Here is a 20,199-nt window from a genome sequence, read left to right on the forward strand (position 1 = left end):
CTCACGCCATTCTCTCCTTTGTTTACTCAACCCCAGACATCCTGATTTAAGACTATGCTAAGCACGTGTTCCTGCCCCGGGGCTTTTGCATGTGCTGTTTCCTCAGTCTAGTGCATTCTTCCCCACATCTTTCTGTGGCAGACTCTTTCTCGGCTGTCTGGTCCTAGAGCACACATCTCTCTGCACCTGCCTACCCAGTCTTCAGTAGCCTCCCCTTACTCACAGTGACATTACTGTTTTATTTTCTTCATGGCCCATCACTATTAGGAATGACCTTACTTCTCTACCTCTCTTTATTGAAATGTGCTCAGAAAAACATAAGTTAAATGAATGAGATAGGCTGAGTGATTGGTCGACTCTACCAATAGCAGGTTAAGACTTGTGCCTTAAGTCTTATAAGACATTCTGAAGTCATGGAGCGATGGCCCTTCACAGCCATGTCAGATCACGTGGTTTCAGACAGCCTAGGTTCTGGCCTACAATGAAATGAAACTAAATCTCATATCTGTGACTCATGTGAAGCTCCCAGTACCATTCAAAATTAGGAATTCTAAAGGGGGATGTTTTCTTGCATCCCACTGTGTTTATTTTAAATGTCATGGATTTATTTAGACAAATAATTTATTTTCTCTGTTGAGAAGGTTGAGTTTTCTTGCATACATGTCTAGAAAGTGGAATGGTGGGGAGAGGCAAGAAAACTATCTTCACTTCCTTTTGATCAGATGTTAAGAATAGGCATCCAGACTGGGCATGGTGGCTCACACCTGTAATCCCAGCACTTTGGGAGGCTGAGGCAGGTGGATCACCTGAGATCAGGAGTTCAACACCAGCCTGGCCAACATGGTGAAACGCTGTCTCTACTAAAAATACAAAAATTAGCCAGGTGTGGTGGTGCATGCCTGTAATCCCAGCAACACGGGAGGCTGAGGCAGGAGAATCACTTGAACCCAGGAGACGGAGGTTGCAGTGAGCCAAGATCCAGCCTGGGTGACAGAGTGAAACTCCGTCTCAAAAAAAAAAAAAAAAAAAAAAAAAAAAGAATAGGTATCTAGTATAAGTAGATAAAAAGCAATTAGATAAACAATGAGCTCTAAAAAGTCTAGCATTTTATTGTTGGAACCTCAGATCCAACCTGTGCTGAATTTGTCTGTGTGGGTGGAAAGTGAATTTTTGCAGGCTGAATATCTTGGATTTGGAAGCAGTTTCTCAGTTTCTCCCATATTGCAAAGCATAGCACATGTGTTCAGTTACGGATTTCCACAAAACTGGCAATCCCGACCCAATGAACGGGTGAGGTTCCAAAAGTTCATTTGCAAGTTTGTTTGGCATGTAGAATGCATTTTCCCATAGAAACAATGTCATAAATTAAGGATTGATTCCCAAGCCAGCCCATAAAATCCAAAATTATTTAATTTCAACAAATATTTATTGAACACCTAATGAGAGCCTAATCTGGGGCATGAGATAGCTAGGTGGTATTGAGAGAAATCAGATGCCATTCTTGGCTTTAAGGAACTCGCATGCTAGCTGGGAAGGCAGACTTATCAATGGCCAACATTCATTCATTCAATCCTACATCCAATCACAAATATTTTTTAAGCACAACAGTGTGCTAAGTCCTATGCTCAGTGCTCAGGGTACAGTTCTTTCTTGTCTCTATAGAGCTTGCAGTCTAATGAGGGGATATAATGTGTATCAGTTAGGTTTCTGATCTAGTAATGCTGTACAACAAACAACCCCCAAATCCTTAGTAGTTTAAAAGAGCAAACATTTATTTACATTTGTTTTTCTTGCTCATGGGTCAGCCTGTCAGCTATGGGAAGAAGGGTGGGGTCAATGTCAAGCTGAAGGTTGAGTTCAGGTCTGTTTCCCATGTTTCTCATTCTGTACATGCTCCTCTTAAGGCAGATAGAAGTAGCATGAGAGACCAAGCTAAACTAGACAACATGTTCTAAGCCCTGGCTGACATCATGCTGACCAATATTCCACTGATAAAGCAAGCTGCATGGCCAAGCCCTATATCCATGGAGTAGGGAAATATATTCCACCTACTCTAGTGGAAGATTCTGCAAAGTGACCTGGCAAAAATGTAGTGTGGGTGTGTCATTCTAGTACAGGATGGATTGAAGAATTGGGAACAACAATCCACTCTTATCAATAAGTAAAGGAGATGAATGGAGTGTCATAAGAGCTAGCATGGGGGAAGTATAGGGTTTCATGGGGGCACATAAAAAATATCTAACCCAAACTTAACAGGTCAAGGAAGGCTTCCTGGAGGAAGGGATATCTAATCTGAACCTGAAGGGTAGGGGGATATCAGCTAGGTAAAGATGAGGCAGGGGAAGCTGGTGTAGGGATCAGGCTGTACAAAGGCCAGGAGAGCTTGGCCTGAAGCTCAGTGTGGATGAGCATACAGGAGAGCTGGGGGGTGTTGGGAGATGAGGGTGGCAAGATAGGCAGAGGCAGATGCAGGGAGGGTCCTGCAAGTCACATTAAAGCATTTGAGTTTTGTTGGAGGGACCTTGGGGAGCCATTGCAGGGCTTTAATTAAAAGTGCGACCAGATCAGGTGAGTGTTTTAGAATGAGAACTCTGGGGTGCAAGGTGGACCGGAGGTGACTGAGAAGAGCTGGCAGATCAGTTAGCAGGTGGCTGTAAACCGGTAAGAGACCAGGGACTGAATTAGAGTGATAGTAGTGGTGAGGGAAGGAAGTGGGTGGATTAGAGAGCTATTTGGAAGATAGAATTGACAGGGCTTAGTGATTAATTAGATTCCCCTTTGAATCTGACACACTAAAAATAGGGCCATAAAATGAAAAATAAAATCTCAAGGTGGCCACTGTTTTTCTGGAAGATGTATCCTTTCTCCTTTGATCTCAGTCTTCATGAAGAAAACAAACAAGTGATACCCACACGTACACTTGATTCTTCCTGTGTCCCAGGCACTGGGCTAGGCACCAGGTTAGACCCCAAAAGATGGGCACCTGAGTCAAATGCGGGAGGGCTTCTGAGAGACACCAGCGCTGAGTCTCAGAGTGTGCAGTGGGGTGAGTTATTGCACTGAAGCTGGTGCTGAGATTACAGAGGAAGGAGTGCAGGCTTCTGGCTGGGGTGACCAGATGGACAGAGGTGTCAGTTACTGAGTAGGGAGTGTAGAAGGAGTAGCCTGTTTGGGCTGCATGGGAAATGCAGGGGGCAGACTTCCACACTGGCAACATGGGTAGGACAGCCTATGAGGACAGAGGAAAGGTCCTGTGTTTGTCTGTTTTTGCACTGCTATAATGAAATACCTGAGACTGGGTAATTTATAAAGAAAAGAGGTTAGTTGGCTCATGGTTCTGCTGGCTGTACAGGAAGCACGATGCTGGCATCTGCTCAGCTTCTGGGGAGGCCTCAGGAAACTTACAATCATGGCAGAAGGTGAAGGGAAAGCAGGGCACGTCTTACATGGCTGGAGCAGGAGGAAAGGGGGGTTGGGGAGGCGCCACACACTTTTAAACAACCAGATCTCAAGAGAACTCACCATCACGAAAACAGCACTGAGGAGATGGTGGTAAACCATTCATGAAGGACCCACCCTCATGATCCAATCACCTTTCACCAGGCCCCACTTCCAACATTGAGGATTACAACTGAACATGAGATTTGGGTGGAGACACAGATCCAAACCATATCAGGTCCCAAATGCATTTTGCTTTGGATAGATTCTGGGCTTTGTGTGACCTGCCAATTTCTTATCTCTGCCACTTCTCCTCTTCTGTAAAGTGGCATTTATAATTGGCCAGGTATTGCAAAAATTGCTGGGATTACAGGCACATAATCCTGGGATTACAGGCATTTTGGGAGGCCAAGGTGGGTGGATTGCTTGAGCCCAGGAGTTCAAGACCAGCCTGGGCAACATGGTGAAACCCTGTCTCTATAAAAAATACAAAAATGAGCTGGGTGTGGTGGTACGCGCCTGTGGTCCCAGCTGCTCGGGAGGCTGAGGTGGGAGGATCATTTGAACGTAGGAGGTTGAGGCTTCAGTGAGCCGTGATTATACCACTGTGCTCCAGCCTAGGTGACAGAATGAGACCTTGTCTCAATAATAATAATAATAATAATAATAATAATGCCTGCCTCAGAGGTTTGCTGAGAGAATTAAATCACATAACGTACATCATCGTGGGCCCAGTGCCTGGCTCCTGGTAGGCAATGAAGTTGTGTCAACTGTCATTTGGTGGAAGCCCAAGAAGGCAGTCATTACTTGTCCCTGAGGTTGGGAAAGGCTTCAACGAGGAGATGGCCTTAAAATTAGCCTTGAAGCCTGGGTAGACCTTCACCAGAGGAAGAGTGGTTGGGAGGCATTTCAGGCAGAAGAACCAGCGCAGTAAGAGGTCTGTGGAGAGACTGGCAGACGGAGTTCTAAGCACTGGCTGTAGAAGGAAGGAAGTGAGTGGAGGTGCTGGGTGGGCTCTCAGGGTGGACCTTACTAGTGGGTGCTGGGAACGCATGACAGGGTTTTAAGCAGAGGCCTTCCAGTGCCATATTTGTGGTTTAAAAAGATTATCCCTCTGGCAATGTGGAAGATGAACCACGTTAATCCAAGGCTCTCCCGGCCTCCCACCCCACCCTTCTTGGGTCGCTTTCCTCTGGTGTGTTTTGTAAAGAGAGAGTTTATGTCACATCTCTTCCTGAGTCAGCTACTTGGTGGCTATTCTCCGAATTCATGTACCTCCCCATTGGGAGAAGTAGTACGTCTCCCAGTGCATCCATGGGGCCCCACTTGCTCTGGTTTTAGTGCCACAATGGAATCAGGGCTAGGTCCTCTTCAGAAAATGGGCCCTACAGGAAAGAGCACACTTGCATTCACCCTCCCAGCCCTTCGTGCTCCACCCCGCACAGGGTATACACAGGTGGAGGCAAGGCCCCCAGGCATGCTGCTTATAAGGTATCTGTATGCGTCCTTCAATTATCTGTACAAATTGCACATTCACTCCATATTTTTCTACATGTTTCTTCCATGTTGACAGTTGGAAGACCTTCAAGCAGCCCCTGGTGGCTGTTTTTAGGTCTTCAGCTGCTGTTAGGCTGTTCCACGCATGAGATCATGAAAGAGATCATTTCTCGCTCGGCCTAACAGCAGGGACCTGTGGTCAGTCTTCCTATCAGACTTTCTGAAGGGTTGGGAGTAACAGAAGGGTATTTTTAACACACGAGAGAAAACTGCGATCTGAATGCTAAACATATTTGTACCCAACACCCCAGAGTAACAAATGAAAAGAATTACATGAGTTGCTTGTGGACATATCCCAGCTCCTTTTTTTATCTTGCTCTCCTGTCTTGAGGGTTCTTCTCCAAGTGCCACTCCTTCCTCAAGCCCCCCAGGCCTATCATTAACCTGCTGGGACCCTTCCCACCAGGACTGTGATTGCCCTGAAACCTGACCAATATAATCCATGGTGCACAGTAATTTGTGGCCATATTCTTCAGTAGCCTGAGTTAGTCTGTTCTTTCATCATGAGAGGTGAGCTACATACAGCAGAGAGGGCATGATAGGGCTTAGATGTTTTGTCTCCTCCAAATCTCATGTTGAAATGTGACCTCCAGTACTGGAGATGGGCCTCCTAGGAGGGGTCGGGTCATGGGAATGGATCCCTCATGAATGGCTTGGTGCTGTCTTCCGCAATAGTGGGTGGGTTCTCACTCTGAGTTCACAGGAGATCTGGTTGTTTAAGAGAGTGTGGCACCTGCCCCCTCACATTCTTGCTCCCACCCTAGCCATGTGACATACCTGTTCTTCCTTCGCTTCCAGCATGATTGGAAGCTTCCTGAGCCCCTCACCAGGAGCAGACACTACCCATGCTTCCTGTACAGCCTGTAAAATCATGAGCCAATTAAACCCCTTTTCTTTATAAATTATCCAGTCTCAGGTATTTCTTCATAGCTATGCAAAAAATGGACTAACACAGGGTCACAGAAGGCTTTGCAGTAGAAAAGTCCAGATGGATGTGACTGCTCCTCATTCAGAAGGTGGCTGCAGTGCCCCTTCCACAGGGAGCCTGCCTCGAGTCCAGGCCTGGCTAAGAGACAGCATGCATGGGTGAAGAATATGCTTATCATACATTAGACACTACCTTGCACGTTCTGTGCCATGTTCCATTTAGTCCTCCTGGTACCCCATGAAGTAATCACCATTACAATCCCCACTTTATAGAGAACAGCCTTAGCTTGTGTATAGTTTCCCACAGCTGCAGAAACAAATTCCCACAAACTTGGCAGCTTAAAACAACATGCACTTGTGATCTTACAGTTCTGGAGGTCACAAGCCTGCAATGGGTTTCACTGGGCTGAAACCAAAGCATTGACAGGGCTGTGCTCCTTCTGGAGGCCCTTCTTTGCGTTTTCCAGCTTTTGGAAGCAGCCAGCATTCCTTGGCTCATGGTCCCTTCCTGCATCTTCAAAACCAACAGTGTGGCATCATCAGATTACACTGGGCCCACCCAGATAATCCAAAATAATCTGCCCATTTTAAGATCCTCAACTTACTCACATCTGCAGAGTCCTTTTTGCCATGTGCCATGGTTTGAATGTATCCCCCAAAATTCATGTATTGGACACTTAATCCCCAGTGCAACAGTTTTGAGAGGTGGAACCTTTCGGGCGTGATTAGGTCATGAGGACTCTGTCCTCATGAATGGATTAATGACATTATCACAGGAGTGGCTTAGTTATTGCAGGAGTGGGTTACTTATCACAGGAGTGAGTTCCTCATAAAATGATACATTAGGCCCCCTTCTCTCTCTCTCTCTCTCTCTCTCTCTCGTGCTTTCTTGCCCTTCCACCATGGAATGATGCAGCAAGAAGGCCCTCACCAGATGCAGGCCCCTTGACCCTGGACTGCCCAGCCTCTAGAACTGTAAAAAATAAATTTCTTTTCTTTATAAATTTCCCAGTTAGTAGTATTCTGTAATAGCAACGCAAAACGAACTGAGACACCATGTAAGGTGACACAGTCACACGTTCCAGGGATTAGGACGTGGACATCTTTGGGGGCCATTATTCTGCCTACCACTGGTTGTACAAGTAGTGGAAGCAGGATTCAACTCTAGGCTTAGCTCTAGCTCCTAAGCCATTAGAGCAAAACAAAGAGAAACAGGCAAGGGACTTTATCCCTCATGGCAGTGGGTGGAGAGGGGAGAGCCTGGAGCAAATGGCCGTAATGGAGCATTTGTGATAACTGCTATGTATAAGAAAGACACGGCACTCAGGGCCCACCTGAGTTGGAGAAAACCCTCCATCTTGAAAGATTAGGCAACCATGCATTCATTTAACAGGTATTTACTGAGTACCTGATATGTGTCAATCACTGTCCTAAGCACTGGGATTCTAAGCACTAGCAGTGAGTAACACAGGTCAAAATCCCTCCACACGTATGTTCATTGCAGCACTATTCACAATAGCAAAGACATGGAATCAACCCAAATGCCCATCGATGATAGACTGGATAAAGAAAATGTGGTACATATGTGCCATGGAATGAAAAGGAATGAGCAGCCATGAAAAGGAATGAGATCATGTCCTTTTGGGGATGTGGATGGAGCTGGAAGCCATTATCCTCAGCAAACTAATGCAGGAACAGAAAACCAAATACCGCGTGTTCTCACTTATAGGTGGGAGGTGAACAATGAGAACACATGGACACAGGGAGGGGACAACACACATAGGCCCCTGTCAGGGGGTAGGGTCGGGGGAGGGAAAGCATTAGGATAAATAGCTAATGCAAGCTGGGCTTAATACCTAGTTGATGAGTTGATAGGTGCAGCAAACCACCCTGGCACACGTTTGCCTATGTAACAAACCTACACATCCTGCACATGTACCCTGGAATTTAAAATGAAAATAAAAATTAAAAAAAAAATCCCTGCCCTCATGGAGTTCCCTCTAGTGAGGTGTTTGAGTGTCCCAAGGCTGCCATAACAAATTACTAGCAACACAAATTTATCCTCTCCCAGTTCTGGAGGCCAGAAGTCTGAAATCAAGGTGTCAGCAGAGCCGGGCTCCCTCTGGAGGCTATAAGGGCAAATCCTTCCTCACCTCTCCCAGCTCCGGGTGGCTCCTGGTGTTTCTTGGCTTGGGGTAGGATAACCATATCTGCCTCAGTCTTCGCATGGCCTTCTTCTGTGTGTCCAAATCTCCCTCTCCTTTCTCCTAGAAAATTCCCATTCACTGGGACACCCTAAATCCAGGATGATTTCATCGCGACATCCTTAGCTCATTACATCTACAAAGACCCTATTTCTACATAAGGTCACATTCTGAGGTTCTGATGGGCATGAATTTGGGGGAACACTCTTTAACGCACAGCATGAGGGAAGATGGACAGTGTAAAAATAAATGAGGAAAGAGAGAACATGTCACAGAGTAAACAGGGCTGTGAAGAAAAATAAAGCAGAGAAAGGAATTGGGGAGCGCTAGTTGGAGGCAGGGGGCGCTAATTTAAACAGGGGGCCCTGGAAGGCCTCAGTGAGAAGGGGCATCTGAGCCAAGACCCGAAGGGACACACTCAGTTTTGGGGCTATCTGCCTTCGTAGGCTATTGCACTACTGAGCGGAATGGCCGACAATTTGAGACAGAAGAGCCTTCCTCCTTTCTTTCCAATCCGGGATGTGTCCTTGTGCAGATCTCAAGCTTGACGTCTGCGCGGTGACACTTCTTTATGGTCCAGTGCGGCTCTAATGACAGCAACAATGATAATAATGAAATTGGGGACGGCCCCTCCTCGTGTGAGGACCCCATTATGCTGACTAATTGTGTAGAAGCAAGTAGGACAACTGTCTGTGGGGTGGAAGCGGTGGGGAGCAAAGAGGAATATGTTCTTTGGGCCTCGGGGAATTACTGAATTACCGTGGTGTGGGCTGAATCCATGCACCTGGGTTACTGCGAATGCTGGAAGGGATTTGGGGGGCTTTCCAACACCGGAAGGGGTCTGGGAGTCAACCTGTGTCCTGTGGGTTCTCCACCTCTGTTTTCAGCTGTGAGAGGAGCTATGAGTTCTATGTATTTCAAAGCAGAAGGCAAAGAGGGGATAGCAGTGCTAAGGGACACCTCTCCGCGCTTGGTGTCCCAGACAATTGGCACTGGGAAGGTGCTCGCCGTGCTCAGAAGACAGGATTGTTTTTTGTTTTTTGTTTTTTTTTTAGATGAAGTCTCACTCTGTTGTCAGGCTGGAGTGCAATGGCACAATCTCAGCTCACTGCAACCTCCGCCTCCCAGGTTCAAGTGATTCTCCTGCCTCAGCCTCCTGAGAAGCTGGGACTACAGGCGCGTGCCACCATGCTCGCCTAATTTTTGTATTTTTAGTAGAGACGGGGTTTCACCATGTTGTTCAGGATGGTCTCGATCTCTTGACCTCGTGATCCCCCCACCTTGGCCTCCCAAATTGCTGGGATTACAGGCGTGAGCCACCATGCCCAGCCGGGTTTGTTTTTTGTTTAGTGGAGCTAGTAACTGACGTTCTCGGACCTCAGCCTCCGTGCTACTTACCTGCACCATCTCTAATGGATGCTGTCTGACTTCCAACAAGCACCATTAAGAACATCCCTTTTAGTAAATATATGTTGTAATGGAATAGATTTTTTTTTGAAATGACCGTATCTCAGGCAGCATGCGCTTTCATAAGAATGTATTGATTGGCCTTTAAATATTCCTCAAATGTTTTCACTTGTCTCTGTGACCTAGTATTTGTCCTGTTCCCAGCATCTCCTCCATATCCAAACACAACGTTCAGGTCTTCATTCGAAGCCTTCCTGCCAGTTTTGTTTTTTGCTTTTTAAACATTTTGATGCTTTTATTCTGCTATATGGAGGGTGCACTGTTTCTGATAGGCCAAATGTGGGATTTGATATTGCTTTCAGGAGGATCGGGTTTTAATACCATTGCCACCTGTTTAGTGGTGGAGAAACTGAGGCCCACAGAGGCTAAGGAATGTGGCCCCCACTTACACAGGGAGTATATGGGAGAGCAGCTTTGAACCCAGACCTTTCTAACTCAAGAGGTGTCATTTTCCCATTTTTATTTCCATGCTGCTGTTTTTTTAAATGGCTCCCTTAAATTATTTAGTTCATGGTTTGCATTTGGAAATAAACACCAACTTTTAGTACACTCATCGCCCACAAAAGAACCACATGGAGCGAAGGCCACAAACCCATTTTATGTGAGTGTTTCAGTCTGCAAATGTGTTTTTTATGTGCTAAATAGCTCAAAGTTTCAAGACAAAGGCTGTTTTTCCACCACGCCAGTGAACAGGCCAACCTAGTGAACAAAAATCAATGAAATGACTTCTGCTGGTATCACTGAAACACAGACAAGAATTTAGCCATTTTAAAATTTCCTTCTTAATCCAATTCAGTTACCTTTTGTTGAATCCCACCCATGGGCCAGGTCCTGTACTAGGCCCTGGGGAAAACAAAGATGAATGAGAGTCTACTCTGATGAAGCTCACAGGTGAGTATGGGAATAATTTCAATACACTGTGCAAAGTGCTCTAATAGCTGGTACTCAAGGTATGAAAGGACTCCAAAGAACCCTTTAATATTTAGGAGGAAAGAGAGTTGTGATTAAGAATCCTCCAAGAAGCCTCGAATTGTGTCTGCCTCCTTACATAGAAAAGGCATGTTGGGCATTGAGCTGGTGTGTGAGCAATGCCAAAGGGCATCTGGTCAACCTCATTGCCCAAATCCCTTTCTTGTCACTACCATTTTGTCTTTGGCTTGTGTCATCCAATTTTTTGCCTAAATTTTCTGTTCCATTTTCCCATATAATATAATAATAATAACGAATATTTACTGAGGCGTAATTGTAAACTCTTAGAATAGATGTACATTTTTCTCCCAACTTCATCAGGTGAAAACTATTATTTGCATTTCTGCAGATGGAGAGCCTGAAACACAGAGAGGGCACATGTCTTCCTTGAGGTCACCGGCTTGCAAATGGCACAATCAGTATCCTCCTTCCTTCACTAAGTTCTAGCCAAGCTGGTCTATTTCATCAGTTCCTTGCAGAGACCATGCTTTAAGTGCCCTCAGATACTTTGCACATGCTGTTCCTTCTGCCCAGAATGCTCTTCCCACTACTTTTTTTTTTTTTTTTTGAGACAGAGTCTTGCTCTGTCACCCAGGCTGGAGTGCAGTGGCATGATCTCAACTCACTGCAAGCTCTGTCTCCAGTTCAAACAATTCTCGTGCCTCAGCTTCCCAAGTAGCTGGGATTACAGGCATGCACCACCTCGCCCAGCTAATTTTTTGTATTTTTATTAGAGACAGGGTTTCACCAGGTTGGCCAGGATGGTCTTGAGCTCCTGGCCTCAAGTGATCTGGCCTCCCAAAGTGCTGGGATTACAGGCATGAGCCACTAACACCGGCCTCTTCCTACTACTCTTGACCCGACTACATGGTTTCACCCTTGAATGCTTAGCTGAAATGCCATCTTTCTTCACTAGCCTGTCTAAAGTGGGTTCCTTTCTACTATATCTTTGGTTTCTGCAGAAGACGTACCTCAATTTGAAATTATTTTAAATGATTGTTTATTTGGTTTTTGTCTGTGTGCCTCTCTGGACTGTAAGCTCAATAAGAGAAGGAACTTAACTGGCTTATCCATTGAAGTGTCTGCAGTGCCTAGTGGAGTGTTTGGCATCCGATGGGCTCTCAGTTAATATTTGTAGAATGAATGCCAGGTATGGTCCTAGGCCCTGAGGGTGCAAAGGTGAATAAAGTGGGCCTTTCCCTTTGGGGGATTTACAGCGTAGCCGGAGAGACAGGCAGGCAATCAGCAACTAATGCAGTATGCTGTGTAGAGTAGGAGCATGTGTAAATGTCATGGGGACACAGAGGAGGGAGTGACTGCTTTGCTTGGAGTCTGAGCAAACATCATAGAGGAGGACACTGAAATAGCCCTTGAACAAGGAACGTGATTTCACCAAGTGTTGCAGGCCCAGGGGCGTTCGGAGCAGTGAGGATAGCACACGCTTGGGAGGGCCTGGCCTCTTTGCCCTGTATGTGTTTATCAAATGCCTGCTCTCCATGAGGCACTATGGAATAGATATCAGGGATGGGTGTTTTTAGGAGCTTGCAGTCTAGATAGAGGGACAGACTCATCAACCAAACTTACCGGGGGATGAGTTTGAAGAGGAAGGCAGGAGCCAGATCACAGTGTCGGGGTCAGAGATGAGCATGGAAACATGTGTTGCAGGCTGAGGTGCTGAAAGGCATGTAGACAGGAGAGTCTGGTATGGGGGAAAGGGTGTCATGAGAGTTTTTTAAGCAGGGAGTAACATCATCAGCTCTGTGGTAAGAGTAACCCAGATGTTGATGTGGAGGTTGATGAGAGGAACAGGAAGTGGGAAGGGGGTGACCTCATTTGACTGCTGCAGGAACCCAGGTGAGAGGTGGGGGGTAAGCATGGGTTGTAGAGGATGCTTAGAATTAATAGGCCATGATCAGTTGGGTACAAGAGTTACCCAAACTAGCCAAAATAGGCACAAAGTTTTCTAATTTGATCCGCCATGCGGATTATTGCTTATTAAACCAGACCAGGTAGTGGTTCCCAACGTGTGTGACTAGAATTTCTCATCCCTCAGAACATCCTTCAACAAAAAAGCTGGAAGATGGTACATCATTCATTCTTGTCTTGGAAAGTTACAAAGCACAGTGGCATCTTCAAGGCTCTGAGAAGTCCTGCAGCAGAAAGACTTGTTTAATTTTATTTAACTAGTGTTTCCCAAGCTTCTTGGCAATACAACCCTACTTTAATATTAACACCCAAAACAAATCCAGGAACACAGTTTGAAAAATGCTGAGAAATTGAGTAAAACTTGTATTTTCCTATATGGCCATGTCTTGGAAGAATCTACTTGCTATTATGCTGGCATTTGTGATGTCGCTACCCTGGAAGCCTTTAAAATTTTTGAGCAATTAGGTGTAGTAGTAAGAGATAGGTGCCAGTGCCAGACACCATGCTAACTAACCTCTCTGCACCTCTGTTTCTCAACCTCTGACATGGAGGTGGTAACAATAACACCTGCTTCATGGGCTGGTTGTGAGGATTACTGTGTTAATTCCCAGAAGTCCCCAGAAACAGTACCTGGCCTATGGGCACTGGGAAGGTGCTATGGTTTGAAAATGTCACCTAAAAAGCATGTGCTGGGAATTTAATCCCCAATGCAACTCTGTTGAAAGGTGGGACCTAATGAGAGGTGTTTAGGTCATGAGTGCTCTGCCTTTGTGAATGGATTAATGCCAATCATAGAAGGGCTTCAGGCTGCAAATTCAGTCTCTTTCTCTTGTTCACATGCGCATGCCCTCACTCTCTCTTGCTCTTCCACCTCCTGCTGTGGGATGATGCAGCAATAAGGCCCTCGCCAGATGCAGGCCCCTCGACCTTGGACTCTCCAGCCTCCAGAACTGTAAAAAATAAATTTCTTGTCTTTATAAATTACCCAGTCTGTGGTATTCTATTATAGCAACACAAAACAGACTAAGACAGATGGGCTCGGCCACTATTAGCTATTCTGAGAGGCAATATAGGTAGCTGATGAGACCACAGGCTTTGAGGCTACACTGCCTGACTTTGTAGGTCAGCTCCTCTGCTTACTATCCCTGTGACTTTAGGAAAGTAATATGGAACCAGCTATGCCTCAGTTTCCCACATTTGTGAAGCAGGGACAATTATTGCAGCTACTTAGAGGTTTGTTGTGAATAATAAATGAATCAAATCATGTGAAAAGACATTGCCTGGCATGTTAGATGTTTTTGCTTAAAAAAAAAAAAATCTTCTAAATTGTCTCTGTTATTAGCATAATTTTATCATGTAGATTGACTTTCAGCTTCAGTGATGAAGATCCAATTTTTCAGCTTTCCCAGCAAGTTATTTTGGTCTTATGTTTTGGCATTCCCCTCTTAAAGAGTCTGGAGGCCTTTCATTTGAAGTTTAGTTTGTCACAGACTTCCTATTCTCTTCCATTCAGTAGACTTTGTTTTCCTCATCTCGTGGATTGGCAATTGTAAAGAAAGTCCACCGATTCTGGAGACCACCTGGCCCCTCCACTGGGCTCTGTGCCTTCCCTAAAAATGCAGACATCTGTTTCAAATCACTTAGCAAAAGACCTTGGGATGCTCTTATAGCAAAGCCCTCCCCCAGCATGGATGCAGTCTCTTGTTTCCTGGGAGAGAGAGAAGCTGGATTGTCTCCTTGTTAAAAGTTTTCTGATATTATATCAGTGTAGAATCTTTGGAACAGTTCACACTAACCCCCACATTCAAGCCACTTACCTGATATGTAGTTATCAGATTCCTTCAGGGACTGTCTGCTCTTGGTGAACAATTAGATTAGAGGATGCTGATGAAATTTGAGTGGCAGGAAGTAGAAGTTACATTTCTGAGTTCAGAGTTTCTATTTCAAGGTTGAGTAAGTGGTAAATTTTTACTGCAAGATTCTAGCCTAATAGAGTCGGCTTCTCAAGGTCCCCCAGCCCAGCCCATGGGTATTTCACCTGCTTGGAAACTTCAGCTCCTTTTCAGAGGTGGGCCTCCCTATTCTTTATGTTGGCATGAAAACAATTAATAATTTAAGCCGTGCCCATTAAAAAAATAGAAATGCTGTATAAATACAATACTGTAATAATAAATTTAAAAGTCGATCCAGCTGGGCACAGTTCCCAGACTACCAGCTGAGCAGAAACACAAATAAGTAAAGAAGAAAACTGCTATATAATGCAAATGGCTGCAATCTCATTGTTTTCCGCTATTCTTTATTGCAAATATATAGCAGTAAAGTTACATTATGGATAAGTAGGTTTTGTGGGCTAACCTGGAAACCTAATCACTGTTTATAACATTATTTCTATGGGGGAAAAATGCATTTTATATTAGAAACAGATGGTTTGCAAGAAAAATTTTTTGGGAATAGAATGGATTTCTACGTCCAGGGCTGCCTGAAATTTTAACCTCTTGCTAGTTGTGTGGTTGTGTTGTATTCACAGCTAGTGATAGAGGAAAATTAGAGGCCTCTCAGAATCCCCACTTCTGTGTTCTCCCTCCAAATCCTTGCTACCCTCTTCATCCTACAGTCTCTGCCTTACCTTCTGTCTTCTCTGTTTCTGGGGTCCCCATCCCTGTGTCCTCGTCCTGGCCCAGCTCCACCCTCCAACCACCGGTTGAGGTCCCAGGAAGCCAGGAGGAGCTATGAATGTCCTCTATTAAGTGGTAGTTAGGATCTATAGGAAGGCATGCAGCCAGGGGGCCGTGCTTGTGGGCTCTGAAATCAGGCTTCTGCCACTTGGCAGCTGTGTGGCCTTGATATGTTACTGTACTTCTCTGAGCTTCTGTTTCATCCATAAAGAGTGAGGTTGTTGTGGCTGCATAGTATTCCATGGCACACCATCTCAAGGACAAAAAACCAAACACCGCATGTTCTCACTCATAGGTGGGAATTGAACAATGAGAACTCATGGACACAGGAAGGGGAACATCACACTCCAGGGACTGTTATGGGGTGGGGGGAGGGGGAAGGGACAGCATTAGGAGATATACCTAATGCTAAATGACGAGTTAATGGGTGCAGCAAACCAACATGGCACATGGATACATATGTAACAAACCTGCACATTGTGCGCATGTACCCTAAAACCTAAAGTATAAAAAAAAAAAAGTTTACACACACACACACACACACAAAAAAAAAAAAAAAAAGAGTGAGGTTGTTGTCAGAATTAACTGCAAATGCTCCCAGCAGTGCCTGGCACACAGTACTGTTCCCTCCATGCCAGTCTGTGGTGGGGTAATTATTCAGGGATATTATGGGTTACACATATTTCTATGAACCCAGGAAGCAAACCCACTGTATAGAAAGACTTTCTAAGTTTCAGACAGTGAACTTAGAAACAAGTGTCTGGGACCTTCCTGTCTATGACTTGGGGCCGGAGTAGGTTTGGAACTTTTTTTTTTTTTTTTTAACTCTGTTGGGGGTGAGGGAGGGGGCGGTTACATACTTATATAGTTGAACGCCAATATCAAACTCTAGTATTATCTCGAATACATTAAGCTCTACAGCAGATTTTATAGCAAACTAACAAGAACAGCTTTCTTAAATAGTTTCATTGACTGAATTGTTTCTACATACAGTGTTTTTCACATAAGGGAAGTCTTTTTAAATTAACTTTTTGGTTTGGGGGATTTTTTTTTCTTCAGGCAATCTTTTCTTTGCATTTGGGCAGGTTCTGTTTTCTAATTTGCAAATAGGCTTGTGTCTGCCTGCAGCTTTATCATGAAAGTATTTGTTCTAACTGGAAATAAGGACTAGAAAAATAAAATACTGACTGGGAGTCTGAGGACTTTGGGACAGATCCTCAGTAGAGGATGGAGCAAAAGTAATAATAAGTCAAGAAAGCAAACATATCTCTACCAGTTTCCCTAGAATATGTCTATTCTTATCCAAATCCAATTTTCCTCCTATTCTTGGCCTGAAGAAATTGAAATGAAGCCATTAAGATAGCAGCCTATCTGAGAGTACATCACTGAAGAATCAGCCTCAATAAGAGTCCTGTGTGACAATGAGATTTTAATTTAATTAGGGCAGTGGCTCAAGTGTTTATGCACTTGACCATTGCTCTTGTTGATACGCAGGAATTAGAGTGATAGCTTTCAAAAGGAATTATTTCAGAGTAACTAGCTTTGTTTACTAAAATATGGGAGCTATAAGATCTGCTCTGTAAGAAATGTAAATGTATGAGTAATATGCTGTCATGAAGATTTTATAATCTGCAGTATTTGAGAAGTAATAAGATACTGTTGTTGGCTGGCCATCTGGTTATACATACTTGGTGTCATGGTTTGCTTTTTATTTTTTCATTTTTTATTTTTACTGGTGAGAGGCAAGGAATAGGAGTTCAGAGGTGGTGGGTTGTTTATATATATATAGATATATATATAAACAAGGAATTTATGTTTAGTTGCTTAACATGGTTAGATTTTGTTTTCGCCTTATGCAAAATAAAAAATGGAAGGTTCATTATATATTTTCTTTTCTCTTTTTTTTTTTTTCAAAAAGTAAAATGGAAACCTCACCCCCTAATTTGGTCTCCAGATTTAAACTTTTAGCTTATTTTATTTTAAAAATAGTCTCTTTGGCATAAGGAGGAGTCAGACATGAATTAAAACTCTAGAAAGAAAAATCAGAAATGGAAAAGACCTATAGAGATTTCATATTTCATCCTTTCATTCAAAAATATTTATTGAAACCCTAGTATTTGCATATCATGCTGCCAGACACTGAGGGATTTGCTAAAGAAATATTAAAGACCTTCTCCCTTCTTTGAGGAGCTTAGAGCTTACTTGGGGAGAACTGAGATAGACTTATGAAACAGTTAAGTTGTAATTCAAGGCAGCATATGATTAAATACCGAAATATGTACTTCCGACAAGAAATGCTATAGGAGTTCAGAAAAGGGAGTGATAACTCAGTGGCACTACTGTTTTCTGCCTACAAATTGGCAAATTGTAGCACTATTTGTATGAAATATTTTACACTTGTTTTTTTGGCAGCCTTAGGCTTTGACTCCCAGGCAGCATTAAGAGCCAACAAAAATATTTGTACTCCAGTCTCTTCGGAATTGGCTTATTTTTTTTTTCTTATAGGCAGAGGAAGTGCCTTACACAAACCGGAGTGCCCATGAGAGGCAGGGAGTTTTTGACAGTCATGATCTATTTCAGATACAACCGAAAGAACCAGCTTCGTCATTCTGTTTTTCAATCCAGCAGTGCTTGTCTCTCCGTTGCAAACTCTCTCTGACATTGAGAGGCGGTTTAATTTGAACTTAATGTCCGTGACGGAAGAGCTAGCCGTCAAGGGTCAGATAAATTTATGGCTTTGGAGAATTGCTGATGAAAATCCCCATGGTTATAATGTTGGAGAAGAAACTGACACAGCTGTAGTGGGAGGTGGAACACAGATGTGCTTATTGGGAGCAGGGTTCCCCAAATGTCAGAAGCCAGCGACATGCTAAAGGTATTGTGCTTGGGGATGACGTTTAGTGAAACTCGCTGACTTCCTGTTCTATTTTTGCCATATTCAAATTAACACAGAGCTCAAAGATGAAGCCATGAGGCCTAAATTCTTAAGAATTAAGAGAGAGAGAGAGAGTAGAGAAAGGAGAAAAAATAAAACCTTTAGGAAGCCAAATACACTATTTGGGCCCATCCATTCCTCATTCCGCTCGGATCCCCTCCGGGACTCCCTGTAGCTGAATGTGGTCATCATTTGGTTGCTTTTCAATCTTACGATTCATGTGTTTTCAGTTTCTTTTAAAAATTCACCATCACTGGTTTACCACCCCTGCATTTTAATCTTCAGCCTTGAGGAGGTGTAGTACTAGAAATATTTCGTTCTTTCCTTGACACTATCAATGGAATATCTGTGGAGTCCAACACCCTTTGGCAATAACATGCTATTGGTATTTGTTCTTGCCAGGTTGGTGCCCCGTCTGGTGAGGCAAGTGTTTCCAAGTTAGTGTGACCTAGAGTGACTGACACATCAAGCAAGCCAGTGATCTCACCACTCAGCTTCTGAGCATCTCTTTATCAGAGTAGTTGGCCCTGGCCACAGCTTAAGACTTATCTGGGTCATCCTCTGAGCTGGCTGACTTGGGAAAATGGCCCTGGAAAAATGTTTCACCTATATCTTTTGATATAATTTGGTATCTGTCTAAATAAATGTTATGTAGCAGATGGTTATGGAATGTCTTATCAAATTCTTAGGCAGACTCTGCCCTTGAAATATTTCTATTTAATTATCATACTGCAAAGCACAAAATAGTAACTTTATTTTTTTTTAAACAAAATCAAGTTACACAATAGGTTGATATTCTGAGAATGAATAGCAAACCTGAAATTTATACAATATGTGAACTCTTCCTTGAGCTGTTCTTTGCTAGGTATTTCTAAAAGGGAGCTCCTTATTTCAGAATCCATGGGAGGATGTGTTTCGGATATATTTGGCGATGTCATCTTGAGAGATGGCTCAGGAGTCGAAGTTCAACATGTTGTCTACATTTGTTCTTTGCTCCTAGACATGATGGAAAAAAATGCTCTGCTGTTTTCTTGTTGCTTTTCGTGGTTTTAACATCATGTTCCTATTCTCACTCAAATCAATAATCCACTGTACAAAGTCTGGCATTTTGTACTGAAGCCAAGTATAAAAAAATTTTAACTAATGCACGTATGGGGTCGCTGTTTTAACTAACACACGTATGGGGTCGCTGTTTTGTTGCCTCGTTTTTTTAGGTGCACTTTTCAAGGAGATTGTGTACATTCAGAGAACTTAGAAAACTGGCTGGATATTTCGTCTGGAGCACAAAAGTGCCCTAAAGTTCAGATAATTCGAAGCAGTAAAGACAAGGTAAGAGGAAAGATTTTAATTTGTCCTCGTTGTATTGTCTCATTTTGCACAGCGGATGCTAACTTCCTTCTGTGTGTAAAATATCTATTAGCAATCAAACATGCTTAGTGATAGCACTCCATTCATTTAGCACTCATTAATGAATATTGAGTGCCTACCAGATGCCATCCACTCTGCAAGGTGCTGGGGATACAGCGGTAACCAAGTCACATCATGGGCCTGCTCTCATGGAGTTTGTCATCTTGTGGAGCTGAAGATGACTCTCAATGGTTGAACTGGAAGAAAAGTTGGACTTCTAATGTCGTAGAAATACATATTGCTTTTGAAAATAGAGAAAAAGGAAGTTCAGATTCATGGTCAACAAGATTCCTTAAAGGTGGCTTAATTGCAAAATTTTGTTTAGTGTAATGGTCCCTTATCCTAATGTGCTGAGGCTTCCCCAGTAACCATCTTATGAACATAGCTTCCAATGGTCTTGGTAGAGATGGAGAGAAGACCAACATGGGCAGTGACTATTGCAAGTGAGGTCCTTTGGAAAGCCAGCGAGCCCTTGCTATGGCAGCACCACTCTTGACAACACATCAGTGCTGTCATTGGATGAGAGAAGGGAGCAAGGAGCATATTTCAGCATTTTCAAATGCACATGCCAACCGTGCCCTATGGGAAAAGGGAATTCCTGCCTTGCAATCTCAGTGGTGCTATAAGGAGACATTTTCTCCCTAATGATGGCTCTTGTGTTATGAATAATTGTACGGAATCCTCTGTTATGAAT

At 43.7% G+C, this 20,199-nt stretch overlaps 1 protein-coding gene across 5 annotated transcripts in view; it reads left to right on the plus strand.

Annotated features, from left to right (window-relative positions):
- Positions 1 to 20,199, plus strand: part of PLXNC1 (plexin C1) — a 160,542-nt gene that overhangs the window by 41,758 nt on the left and 98,585 nt on the right. For all 5 annotated transcript variants that reach the window (XM_055238457.2, XM_063614243.1, XM_063614244.1 and 2 more), the window contains exon 5: positions 19,313 to 19,427. In XM_055238457.2, the coding sequence (XP_055094432.1) occupies positions 19,313 to 19,427 (115 nt within the window). The remainder of the gene's footprint in view (positions 1 to 19,312; positions 19,428 to 20,199) is intronic.

This window comes from Symphalangus syndactylus, chromosome 13 (assembly GCF_028878055.3).
Source record: "Symphalangus syndactylus isolate Jambi chromosome 13, NHGRI_mSymSyn1-v2.1_pri, whole genome shotgun sequence".
NCBI classification, from domain to species: domain Eukaryota; kingdom Metazoa; phylum Chordata; class Mammalia; order Primates; family Hylobatidae; genus Symphalangus; species Symphalangus syndactylus.